Raw genomic sequence first — 13,996 nt, 5'->3', positions numbered from 1 at the left:
CGGAGTTCCATCTGAACCAATCAATTGTCTTCCCAACATTCTTTCCTCAACCTCATGCCCATCCTGGCAAGAGCACCTTGCACACCTTGGGCTGCAAGCGAGCACTGGCCTATTACATGGAGCGGACTAAGCCCCACAGACAGTCTGCCTAACTTTTTTTTTTCTTTTAATCCCAACAGGATAGGGGTCGCAAATCGGGAAATGCACAATCTCTAATTGACTGGCAGATTGCATTTCTTTCATTATTCCCAGGCTGGGTTGACCCTGGAGGGTCATGTCAAGGCTCACAATATCAGAGCCACAGTCAGCCTCCACTGAAGAAATTGCAAGGCTGCAACATGGTCTTCAGTCCACACATTCACATCTCACTACTACCTTGAGCAGAATACCCAATGCAACAGTTTGTTTGGACAGACAGTACTGCAGAATCTGTTTGGGGTCTAGAATCCAACTCCACCCCCCTAGGCCTGTTTTCTTCTGTTCCAGGCTGCACTCTCACATAGTTTGTATATAGTTTCAGGTTAATCTATATAATGTCCTCGCTGTTGTGAAACCCAGTTGACCAATGGTTGTTGTTTTCTGTGAGCCTGGATACTAAGGATTCCCCATGTGTGAGAATACATAGGCCTGCTTGTCCTCGGAGAAAGCATAGTAGCAGGTATTCTCCGAGGACACAACCTTCCCGCCTCCACTTGAACCTGTCTCCTTTTTTTGTCTTTTTCTTTTTTATGCTGTAGTATTGTACTGCAGTAATCACACTCTTGCGCAGGCGGGAAGCACTCGCACATGTGCAGTGGAGCATGTCTCACGCTCCACAAAGCTCTTAATAGCTTCTCATAAACTCTGGACCGGGCAATGCAGGATTGCATTAAACCATGTGTGAGAATATAATGCCTGCTGTCGTCAGAGAATACCTGCTACAGGTATCTTCACTATATCTGGGCCTATCATAAAGCCTAGTATCTACTGCCATTGTCACAACGTTGGGGGGTGGAAGAGGGTCAGTAACTACTGGGGGATTAAGAGGAGGTCATGCCTTAATCCCTCCAGTAGTCAGCTAGTCAGTTAGGGCACCTTTTTCTTAGGGACCCTTTTAGAAAGCCGTGGGATGGCTAATGTCAATGGCTGGCGGTAAGAGCTCAGGCTGTAAATAGGCGCATTCTAGTTTTAATTTTTGCACAAGCCCATTTCCTGGCCTATTAAAAAAATGGCCTTTTCCCCAAAAGATGCGCCCACGCTACCACAGGTCACTTTTTACCATGGCTTTGTAAAAGGACCCCTAAGTCATGACTGAAACAGGTCTAGATAAAAGCATACTTCTTTTTTTCCCTGGACCTTTTTTTCTGTTCCATTATTGCTGAAAAACGTCCAGATTTTAAGCCCGCCCAAAACATGCCTCCAACACGCACCTTTGCAATTTAGATGAACCGCAGAGTAAAACATCCCAATTCAGAGTTTTCAAAATCAAGACTTTAGATATTTTTGTGAGAAAAAAGTCCATCTGCTGCTTTGTGCCGCTTTTGAGACATTTTTCTCTTTTGAAAATGAGCACCATAGTGTTGGTGTAAGACCAAAGACCTGTGGATGGGTGGATGGGTAGATGGAGAATAATACACATAGAGAAACTTAGAATCAAAGTCAGAATCAGTGATCCACAACTCCCAAAAGAAGAAAAGAAAGCCAGAAACCAAAGGAATGGCTTTAAAGATTTTTTTTATTTTCTTGTTTCCTTCTTTTTTGTTCATTTCCTCTTTTTGTTTACCTTTCTATTCCATTCTCAATTTGTTTCTCCTTCCCTATTTTTATCTTACTCTCATCTTATTTCTACCTATTTCTACCCTTCTTATGTCTTTCTTTTTCTTTTCTGTTCTCTTGGTTTGTTTTTGTCTATACAATCTTTCTTTTCTCTTGGTTCTTTTCTATATTTACTAATATTCTTTCATTTTTCCTCTTTGTTCTCTAAATATTCTCTTTCTTTGTATATTGTGCTTTCATTACCTTCTCTTTTCCTTTTATTCACTTGCAATAATTCATTTTCCTCTTCCCTAATATACACTTGCTCCTTTTCCTTGTCTCCTCCATCTATCTGCTCACACTATTAATTTCTCTTGCTTTTATTCTTCCTCCTTCCTTATATCCTATTTTCTCCTCCTTTTTAAATGTTTTTTTTCCTCCTTTATTGTGTTTTCTTTCCTCTCTTCCTCTCATCTGGCTTTGCCCTTCACTTGTCTCCTCTTTCTCTGCTCCACTCTTCTTTCTTTCTTCACTTCTCTTGTACTCTATTTTCTTGTCTCGCCCTTCCCAGGCTACTCCTTCTCGAGGCCCAAACTGGCGGTTCGTATCTGCACTGTCGTCTGCAGATCCCGCGAAGACCGGCCTCTCCTGAGCAAGGTAACGGGGCAGACACTGTCCCTCAGACCCTTTAATGACAACTTGTGGCCATCCTGGGCCCCGTTGCCATAGCAGTTACTGACAGCTGAGATCAGCAGCCCTACAATAACAGTGAGAAAGAGAGAAAGAAAGTTGCTAAGCCCATGTTACTTGAAAATGAACCTATTTGTTAAGAAAATAAACCTGCTGATTTAAGCACTGATGTAACCAACTACATCTATGTCATCTGAACAGGCTGAGTCATTTGTGGTTTTACTCCATTGCATTTCTGGACTTGTAATTGCTAATTTTCTAAGATAAGAAGGGCTAGAAACTGTTTCAGAGATAAAAAAAATATATATACTAAATGTGGTTGTGCAAAGGAACCATGCTGTATTACAACTAATGGTTACAAGTGACAGCAAACATGAAGTAGGAAAATATTAAGATATAACAATGAACTCTTGGGGGCATCAGCATAAATTAATATCTGTAATGTCTCCCTGATTTTTTTTTTCATTGAGCTTATGCACACCTTTGAGACTGGGCAACTAAATAGCAGTTGAAATTTACGATGGACAATGTAAAGTGACACACATAGGAAAATATAATCCCAACTACAGGTATAGGATGCTGGGGTCTGTGTTAGGAGTCACCAATCAAGAAAAGATCTTCAAATCACTGTGGACAATAAGTTGAAAGCAAATAGAATGTTAGGGATGATTAAGAAATGAATGAAGAACAAAACTGAGAATATCATTATGCCTCCATATAGGTCTCTGATGTCACTGAACCTTGAGTACTGTGTGTAGTTCTGGTCCCCATATCTGAAAAACAATACAGCAGAAGTAGAAAAGGTTTATAACAGGGTAACAAAAATGATAAAGGGGATAGAACGTTTCCCTTATGAAGAAAGGTGAAACAAGTTAGAGCTAGAGGGGAATACAAGAGAAATATATCAAGGGGGTCTTAATATACCCATATGTGTATCTCTATCGTTTAGCATGTGCTAATCAACACGTGCTAAAAGCACTGCCGTGGCTTAGTAAAAGACCCCCCTAAATTAGGAGGCATGAAACAGTAAAATAACCTTTCAAACAATAAGAACAACAAGGGAACATTCCATAAAACTAATGATCAGCAAACTGAAAACAAATCATAGAATATTTTTTTTTAATGTAGCCTATAATTAAGTGGTGGAATATGTTGCCATAGGATGTGGTCAAAGGCATAGTGGAAGAACAGCCTAATGGTTAGAGCAGGAAGCTGAAAACAAAAGAAGCCAGGTTCTGCTCCCAGTGTCATTCCCTGTTATTGTGGGCAAATCGCTTAACCCTCCACTGCTTCAGGTACAAACCTAGTGGGCTTTTTACAAAGGCACACTAGCGTTTTCAGCTCACGTGAAAAACAAAAGTGTGCGCTAAATGCTACAGATGCCTATATATTCCTATGGGTGTCTCTAGCATTTAGTGCATGCTAAAAACACTACCACGCCTTTGTAAAAGACCCCCCTTAGACTGTAAGGATTCCAAGAACAGGAAAGTACGTACTATACCAGAATAAAACTCATCTCGATCTGCTACTGGAAAAGGCATGAGTTCAATCCAAACCTTAGTCTGACACAAATGTTTTCGTATGTTCTTATGAGGAATATTAAGCTGGGAGAGTAGAGACAGAGAAGAAATGGAGAGCTGTGCAGGGGGCAAGAGTAGGAAACAGAAAGCTGGTGGGTAGGGGAAGGAGACTGGAGACTTAGGGTAAGAGAAAAGGAGAATGAAGGGTAAAATCTAGCAATGAGTGGAGAGGCAAAGAAGAGAGAAATGGAGAAAAGAGATGAAAGAAAACGATCAATGTCGTGTGGAGAAGAAAGGGAAGAAGAGAAGAACTGGAAAGAAAACCCTAGGAAAGAACTCAGAAGACTTACATGAGGAAAGTGGACAAGAGAAACAGGGGCAATTTGGTTAGAAAATAAAATGCCCAGATAACAAAAGGAAGGAAACTTATTTTTAATTTTTTGTTGAGTGAACTACAACAACTTTGGAAAGTATGTATCTCTTTTATTTTGTATTTCACACATAGAAGAAATGCATTTCTGTTTCCCTTCTTCCAGTATTGCATTTCTTATAAAGTCTGGCTTGTTTAGAGGCTTCCATTTTTTTTCTTTTTTCTTTATGCAATTTCAACATAAACATAAGAACTTTGTACAGCAAAGTTTACTAAGCCATGCTAGCGGCTACCGGTGCACTAATGCTGACACAGCCCGTTCATTTTGAATGCACTGTGTCGGCTTTGCCATGCGGCTTAGTAAACGGGGGATAGCCATTTGCTGTTTGCATAGTAACTAAGTAAATGTAACTTGTTACTGTACTTAAGTAAAATCTATATTACTTTTACTTGTAAAGAAGTTCAGGAAACATTTGTTACTTTTACTTTTACGAAGTAATAATTTCACCAGGTTTTACTACTTTTACTCAGTTACATCTGATGCTTGTAGGTAAATGTAAAAAGTAAAACCAGAAACAAGATATAAATGATGATTCTTCGTAAACAAAATGAAACAGTAGAACTGGGAACAGGATTTTGCTATTGCAAACCTCATCATGCAAACAGTGGATCATCTGATCTTAAGTTTTGCTATACAGTGAATATAGCCTATGAGAACAGTGAAGTTGCCTATGCTTGTTGAACTGGTTACCGATCTCCGGCCAAACAGAACAGTGATAAGTTGGGTCACTTTAAAGCAGAGATGCACCTGAAGCTGGTAGCAATTCTTGGTGAACAGACATGTCTCTATCACAACAGACTGCTGGTCATCCCATAGAAAATTATACATTGGAGTGACCACCTAATTGATAAGAGTCTTTAGAGAGGAAGTCTGCTTGTCTGGCCTTAAGACTGAAGGGTTCCCACACATTTGACATTCTTGCATCAGTTCTTGAAAAATTCAAATAGAGTTTGCCATCTGATGAAAAATTATTAGAACAACAACAGACAATGATTCCAACTTTGTGAAAGCTTTCTTTGTAATTGGACAAAGAAGAAAATGAAGATACAAGTGATGGAGTAGGCAGCACTACTTCAAATCAGATGATAATGACAACAATGATTATAAAGCATTCTTTGCTATAAGAAATTCAAATGTTTCAGATAGAGATTCCATCAGTACCAGTCATTTTCAAAATGTAGTTTTACTATAAGCAAAGTGGCTTGAATTGTAGAGCAATAAAGTTGTTGGGGGTAAAAACATTAACAATAGTTGGATTCATTGTAGTTGAGGTACTTTTACTTTTTACTCAAAAAGTATTGTATTAGGCATAACTTTTTTACTTTCACTTAAAATACATTTTTAATGTGTTCTTCACTGTACTTTTACTTAAGCATGAAATTATACATGTATTTTTACTTTTACTTAAGTACTTTGACCAACACTGGCCACTTAAAAGTAACTTATTCTCTTGTGTCCAGTTCTAGAAATATCCAAATCTTATCTCCCAAGAACCTAATAAAGTAGCTTGTCTACAATAAAGTCTGCTTCTTTATCTTGTAAGAACACAAAAGAAGCCAAAATTGTAGCTCTAAATGCTATCTCCTCCTGAGATCTCTTCAGGAGAGCTGGTCCATATATAAGATGAGAATTCCGTTGTAACAGGATCTTCCAAAGTTTCCGCCAATTAGATGAACCTGGTGGAAAGTATATTTTCTGCAGTGCGGTAATCCATTTTCGGGATACTTGAGAACCTCCATTTAAAAAATCTGTAGAAAATGTACCAAGTGGAGCTTAACATGTGGAAAATTAAAAAATTTTAAATTTAGAGATCTAGTCCCATTCTCGAGGTTCTCAATCTTATAGTAAATAAGTATCCTGCAGCATTTGGCTCTCTACTTCTTTAACTTGGGAAACAGAAGATGTCAAATCATTGACCTTATTTTCCTAATGCTCCACACGAGAGTCTAGGGTTTTAATCAATGAAGTATTGGTCATAGAGACAGCAAAAAAAGTTACAAACACCTTGTGAAGGACTTCCACTGCTATCCAGATGGATTCCAAAATGAACTCAGATGGTCTCGCCAGGGGCTGCAACACGCTACTGATTTCGGGCAAACCCCCCACTACCAGGGCTGTGACAACTCTCGGTTGAAGATCTTCAGTACTCAGTGCCAGTGCAGTCACAGCTGGTGAACAAGAAGAACCTTTTGGGGCATCCAATGCTAATGGTAACTGTAGCTCAGATCATACAGGGATTTGCCCCTCCAATGATGGCCAGGAGCTACTCCTCCAATGCCTCCTCCAACGCTCTTCCCTCCATGCTGAGCAGTCCTGGAAGAAAAGGAGGGCTCTGCAGGCTCAGTGAAGTTTCATCCTTTAATTCGGGGCTCCTCTCCACTTCAACCTTAGCAGATACACCCAACGGTTCAGGCTTTGTGTAGCAGTTATCCAGCCAGTCTAAAGGCTGGAATCCCAGGGGACAAGGAGGGATGGTCCCTGATTGTCCCCTTCCACTTAGGCATCAGAAAGAATCAAAGCAACTCAGCTAAAATATTCAAAAAGACGGGAGTAGCTTCATGATGACCCTACTTGAGTGGCCATCTTGGCGTTGCCCCTGACCTCTGGAGGCATCCATTTCAGTTTTGATCTACATATTCCTGCTTCTATTTGTATTTTCTTACTCTGTCCATGTTCTGTGTGTGTGACCAGGGTGAAGTATTTTGCTAGTGTGTAGTGGTCTGTCTCAGTCCAATTCATTCTGCTTACTCATAGGAGGTGTATTGGTGCTCATGGAGCCTGGTGTAATATCTACAGTGCCTGCCTTTTCTGAGGAGGGTTTGTTGCAGTTTAGTTCTGGGAGTTAGGGCTGTTATGATATAGTACATTTGCTGTATACAATAGATTTTGAGAATATTTTTTGCAGGACTTTGAGTTACTTGTCTGGCAGCAGAAGGAGGATATTACTGCTGTCCCTGAGGTGACACCACAATTCTAACTTATTTTTTGGTGTGGAGAGTGGTAAGTGGCAATATCCTAGCTTTATTGTTTGGGAACATGGAACTGAGAGATGTGGGATGTGACGTGGTGGTGCAGAAATGTCCCATTGGCTTTGCTACTCCCCCTCCCAAATAGTTCTGTCTAGAGATGCCACTAAATAGTGATGGCAGAATATCAAGTCCTTATAGTAATAATAAGCAAGAGACTTACCATAGTTTTTCACTTCCTTTTCTGTGATTCATGTATCAAACAAATCAAGAATTTGAGCTAAGGACCTTTATAGATTTCTTTTGATATCAGAACATTACATTGAGGTAGTTTTGGGCTCTCCCTGTGGTGGATTAGATGTAGTTGGGAACTTTCCTGTGTTAGGACACAAAATACCATTACTTTAGCAACATATCCACCTTTAAATATTGCATGCATGTGTATATACTGATGTCAGTAAGCCACTGTTTATACATGGAGATCTACGTCAAGGGGTGAGGTTTGATTGTAGCTTTGGTGAGACTAAAATTTACTCTTGCACAACATGCCCCATTTCACAAAGGGAACACATACATATGTATGGGGAAATTTTTACAGCAGCTTAAAACACATACAGGGTTTTTTTTTTTGTTTTTTTTTTTTTTCCATTCATTTTTATTGAAACAGAATTAACACAAAGTTACAAGATTGTATGTACAGTGTACACTAAACCTTGGTATTCATAAACCAAACAACAACTCTCCCAAGGTTTAAACTTTTTCCCCCCCCCCCCCCCCCCTTCCTACTCCTCCCCCTTCCCCAAAGAAACATACCCACCCCCCTATCCTCCCCCCACTCACTCTATTACCCCCTACCCTCCCCCCCTCATAGGTTCAGAATACGGCTACGAGCAGTTGGGGTAAGTGTGTCCCAAAAGGGTGCCCAAGTGGCACAAAAAATGTCTCCTTTGTCCGACGCCAAGTCCTTTATTTTCCTTTTCTCTAAAGAGCACATTTGAATCATTGCTGTACGCCACTGTGCCAGAGAGGGCCCCTCCGCATTTCTCCATAGTTGTAATATCGTTCTCTTGCCCATCAGCACAGCGCGTTTTAAAAAAGCTTTCATTTTCGCTGGCATGCACCCCGCACTGGCAAAGGACTCAAATAGTTGCCCTGGGGCTATCTTCCACCTTGTGCCCCAACAGCCAGACACCTGTAAACCCACGCTTTTCCAGAATTGTTGCACCCCGGGACACGTCCAGAACATGTGTCCCAGGTGTGCCCCGGAAACTCCACATTTTGGGCAAGAATCCACCTCTGCTATGGTTGCTCTCCAGGCCCTATACGGCGAGACGTACAGCCTCAGCAAAAATTTAAGCTGTAATTCCTGCCAGGCTACGTTCTCTGTAATTTTAGTCACCGATAGCAACTGGCTGTGTAAGTGCTCTTCTTGTAGATTAAGTCCCAGTTCTGCATTCCACTGCTCAGTTATCTTGGTAAAGTCAAATTTTGGTAAAGATTCTCTTATACAAGAGTGAAAGTATTTTAACGGTACTCTCTGTTGGGCCTCCAGACCCAACAGTTCAGTAAGTTTATCACCTGTCTCCACAGTCAAAGCTTGTGTAGGGAGAGAGGCCACATAATGTCTCAGTTGATAATATGCAAAAACATCTCCTTGATCAATATGGAATTCTGTACATATGTCCTGCAAAGGTTTCATCTCCCCTTTTTCCGTTACAACGTGAAACAAATAGAGTATCCCATGTTTTTCCCAATCTCTAAATACAATAGATGTATCACCTACTGGAAAGTCCGGGTTCCCCCTAACCGACAGGAGTGGGGAATTTTTACTATCCAGGGAAAGGAACCTAGTCACCCACCTCCAAGTTTGTTTTAGTGGCTGAAATATAAATTTGGCCTGGCCTAGGGCATTTCCCTGATATCTCCTCCCATGCACCCAGTTTGCAAAATGGGTTTTCCCTATCATTTGTGTTTCTGTCTTTGTGCAAGAGAAGTAAGATGTGGAACGAAACCAATCTGACAAGTGCCGTAAGTTACTGGAAATGGAAAAAAACCGCAAGCTCAGAAGGCCTAGGCCTCCCTTGGCTCTAGGTAAATAGGCCCTTTTTATGTTTAGTCGAGCCCTCTTCCCGTTCCATAAGTACCTATTTATCCTTTTGTGTAGCCATTGTTCATCCCTCCGTAACAGATATATAGGGAGCATTTGAAACTTGTATATCCACATGGGAAAAAGGACCATATTATATAAAGCTACCCTCCCTAAGAGAGACAGCGGTAAACCCTGCCAACTTTTCAATGTCTCCGCTGTCTTCCTCTTCAGAGGTTCAATATTTAAAGTGTAAATCCCCGCCAAGTTCGTGGGAATCTTCACTCCCAAGTAGGTAATATAACCCGACGCCCACTTTAATGGGAAGCAACCCACCCACCGGTCTTTTATTTCAGGGAATAGGGGTAGTGCCTCCGACTTCTGCAAATTTAACCTGAAGCCGGAGTAGAAACCGAACTCCTCCACAGCAGAGAGCAGTTTATAAAGCGATTCCTGGGGGGAAGTAAGTGTTATCAACAGGTCGTCTGCATAGGCCAGTGTCTTGACATTTTGGAATGGCAAATCTACGCCCTCTATATCTGGATCTTTCTCAATAGTACGTATCAAGGGCTCTAAATATAGCAGGAATAGTAATGGTGATAGGGGGCAGCCTTGTCGGACCCCTGCTTGGAGTTCAAAGGAAGGGGAAACAAATGAGTTAATTAATAGCTTCGCCGTAGGTCTCTCATAAAGAGCCTGAAGTGCTTCCATGAACCATCCTTCCACCCCCACATATTCCAAAACTTCAAACATATAATCCCAATGCACCTTATCAAATGCTTTTTCAGCATCGAGGCCCACTATTAACAAAGGCTTTTCTATTGTATGACAGTGAGCCATGGCCAGCAATAGCTTACGTACATTTAGGGTAGAATGTCTGCCTTTTACAAAACCCACTTGGGGCGAACCAATCAACTCTGGCATATAACATGCAAGTCGTGCAGCCATTGCCCTTGTAAGGATTTTTAGATCAGAGTTCATCAACGAGATTGGTCTGTAAGATGTTACCTGATTGCTGGGTTTTCCCGGTTTTAAAATCAATGTAATGAGAGCTGTGTTTACTTCTTGTGGGAAAAAACCTCTCTGAACCACCGCCTCAAAAAATTGGGAAAGATACCCCCCGGCCTGTGGCGGCAGTAGTTTATAGTATTCGTTGGGCAGGCCATCAGGGCCCGGAGTGGACCCCAAGGGGAGTGATTTTATTACCTGCTGTATCTCTTGTGCTGTAATTGGTTTCCCCAGCCGGGCCCTAGCTATTTGAGGTAACTTCGGTATACCCGAGTCCTCCAGATAATCTAACAATTCTGGGCCTTTCCCCTGTGGTTCGTTTGAAAAAGTTTTAGTAAAGTAGTCGTAAAATATTTTAGAGATTCCCTCTTGTGATGATATCTTGTCTCCTCTGTTATCTAGCACTTCTGTGATTAATGGTCTGGTGCCTCTGTGTCTCACAATATTTGCTAAGAGCCGGCCAGCTTTATTTCCATATCTCTGGAAGTTTAGTTTCCCATACATTAACTGTTTTTTTGTTTGTTCATGTATTGCCGTATTCAAGGCCGCTAATGTGGCCGCTAGGTTACTTTGATTTTGCAGATTTGGCTGCTGGATACTAATTTGTTTCAATTTTTTATATTCTGTTTCTAGCCTTAATATTGTTCCCGCTTTCTTTTTCGCCTGCATGCACACATACGCTATGACACCCCCTCTGAGGACCGCCTTAGAGGCCTCCCACAGCAAAATGGGTGAAGTACATGAACTTTCATTGTCACTCAGGTATTGCTCCCATAGATTTATCAAATGAGTCCTAAATTGGGCGTCACCATATAAGTGCACAGGGAATCTCCATCTAACTCCTATGGTTCCCGTCACAGTGAACTCCAAGTCGACCCAAACCATACAATGGTCCGATACTACTAAGGGTCCAATATCTGCACCTCTAACCCTAAAGAACCAAGATTGGGTTATCAATATGTAGTCAATTCTAGACCAGGTTTTATGTGCTTTAGATAGGTGGGTAAAATCTCTAACTGTAGGGTTCAGGGTCCTCCAGACATCTATGAGGTTAAGAGCCCTGCTCATTTGTGACAAGACCCCTGTTCCCGCAGCCCCTATTTCGCTATTCCTGATATTTGACCTGTCTTTCCCTGGGTCCATCACCTCATTAAAATCCCCACCCCACACCCAGGGGGCATCTGCATAACGGTATCCTAATGCGATCAAGTCTTGGAAAAACCTTGTGTTTGAGTCATTTGGGCCATATACTGAGCATATATAAAAAGGGAGTCCATACAAAACAACATGCAACAGTAGTATCCGTCCCTCTTTATCTTTATGGATCAACTTAGTCTTACAATGGAGACCCTTTCTAATTAGGATTGCTACGCCTCTACGACCATTTCCAGCTGAGGAATAATAACATTCCCCAACCCATTGTCTGGTTAGTTTCTCATGTTCTGCGTCTGATAATTTGGTTTCCTGCAGACACGCTATGTCTACTTTATGTCTTTTTAGTTGTGTTAATATTTTCGTACGCTTTATCGGAGACGAGATACCCGAGACATTCCATGAGATTATACGTTTTGTGATATTACTCATCATGTAAGGTCTCTCTGATATCTAGCGTCGGTACTCTGTGGTGTACCACCCGGGAGCCCAGCCCCTCCCTGTGGCTTCTTTTGTTCTTGTTTCCCTTTTGCTCCCGTCTATTAATGATATGTATCCCTTGACCCCCCTTCCCCCATGACCATCTCCTAACTAACCCCCTCCCCCCCCTTCCTCCCTTAATGGCCCTGCCTAACTCTCCCCTGTTATCCCCTCCTAGTTTATTATTCCCCATATTGGGACAGAATCACTATTGATGCACGAGGCCCCCCAGCCCCCACTTACAGTACTATACAGTCCACACAACATACACCCCAACATCTTATAAACCTCTTAAAGTTCCCCAGTTTTATAGTCATAACATTCACCATTTGAAATCCAATCTCTTCCTCAGTGTAACTTCAGTCTCCACTTCTATCAGGGCTTGCAGATATCTGTCCATTATTTGTTTCCAGGGTTTTCACCATTTTCATCGCGGCGGCCGCCGTTTCAAAAGCTTGCCACCTTCCTTCGTGCTTAATTTTCAAAATAGCAGGGTATATTAGCATAAAGTTTTCTTTTGCCTCATGCAGGCGACGGCAAATTGGGGTGAATTGTTTCCTTCTCTCTTGCAGCGATGCGGAATAATCCTGAAAAATACGGATCAAATGCCCCTCAAATTTGGTGTCGTTTCTTTTCAGGCGATATCCCCGTAGTATCTCCGTTTTATGAATATAATTATGCAGTTTCAAAATCACTACTCGGGGAGATGAGCGGCCATCTTGTTTCCTGCCCACGCGGTGTATTCTCTCTATGCACAAGGGCCCTGCATGGTCCGAAGTTGCGAATTCCTCTTTCAACCATCGTGCCACCACCGTTTCGAGCACCGAGTCCCCCACCGACTCCGGGAACCCAACTAACCTCAGGTTTGCCCGTCTCGATCTGTTTTCGAGGTCGTCTAATTTGGCAGCGACCTCTTGCAACTTTTCTGTGTGTTTTTTCAGTTGCTGCGGTATCGGCAAAACAGAGTCCTCTAGCTCCGATACCCTGTGTTCCAGTTCACCGGTGCGCTGCGTAGTTTCGGTTAGTAAGGATTCAAAGCTAGCAAATTGCGTGGTAAGCGTTGCCAATTTTTTCTCTAAAGTTTTCTCCATAACCTCTGTGAGTTGTATTAACTGTTCTGGCGAGAATTTCTGTTCCAGCGGTTCTGGGCGCTGCTCTATGGCTTGTTCGGCGCTCTTCGGTTTTTCTTTCTCTTTTTTGGCGGTTTTCCCCGCCATCTTTTTCGCAGGGGTTTCTACAAATTTGTCCATTTGTGTTTCGAATCCCTGGGTCTGTATGCTAGAATCCCGTTTGAGTATAAATTTTAAGTTTTCAGATGCCGGGTGGCTGCGGGGCCTCGGAGAGCAGAGCAGGCACGTCCTACTCTCTCTACAGCATCACGTGACTCCTCCTTGTTTTTTTTTTTTAAGTTTTTGTTCAGCCAGGGCTTTACACAAGGGCTTAAGGGAGATAGTCCCTTTAACCTCATGCAGTTTGGTTCCACCTCCAAAATGAAACCAAGTTAAAATTGCAACCTCGCTACTAAATTAGCTGCACTTAACCGTGTATAAGTTCATAAAATGGGACAGCTGCATATGGAAGTTGTGAAATCGCTACTTCACATGTAAATGCTGACACCTCCACATGGAAGCTGCCTGGTCTATGCTGATCATTTTTTCACCACATATGTGTATAAAATAGCTGCTCCCACTGCACATGCAGACAAATACAATACAGAGCTTATGAACCACTTTTGCCCAAAATGGTCCTATACAATTTACAAAATAGCCCCCCCTGTTTACTTAGCAGCGCTAGTGGCTGCCGTGCGGCAATGATACACAGCCCATTCAAAGTGAATGGGCTGTGTTGGCATTAGCGCATGACAGCCGCTAGGGTGACTTAGTACTTGCCGCTAGGGTGATTTAGTAAATGGGGGGGGGGGGGGAAGAG

General features: G+C 42.0%; 1 protein-coding gene across 2 annotated transcripts in view; it reads left to right on the top strand.

Annotated features, from left to right (window-relative positions):
• The window catches only part of CARNS1 (carnosine synthase 1), a 119,996-nt gene that overhangs the window by 81,184 nt on the left and 24,816 nt on the right, over nt 1-13,996 (top strand). For both annotated transcript variants that reach the window (XM_030185665.1, XM_030185657.1), the window contains one exon: nt 2,306-2,391. In XM_030185665.1, the coding sequence (XP_030041525.1) occupies nt 2,306-2,391 (86 nt within the window). The remainder of the gene's footprint in view (nt 1-2,305; nt 2,392-13,996) is intronic.

This window comes from Microcaecilia unicolor, chromosome 1 (assembly GCF_901765095.1).
Source record: "Microcaecilia unicolor chromosome 1, aMicUni1.1, whole genome shotgun sequence".
Lineage (NCBI taxonomy): Eukaryota > Metazoa > Chordata > Amphibia > Gymnophiona > Siphonopidae > Microcaecilia > Microcaecilia unicolor.
The sequence above is the reverse complement of the archived record's forward strand: the minus strand, read 5'-3'. Positions and strand labels throughout refer to the sequence as shown.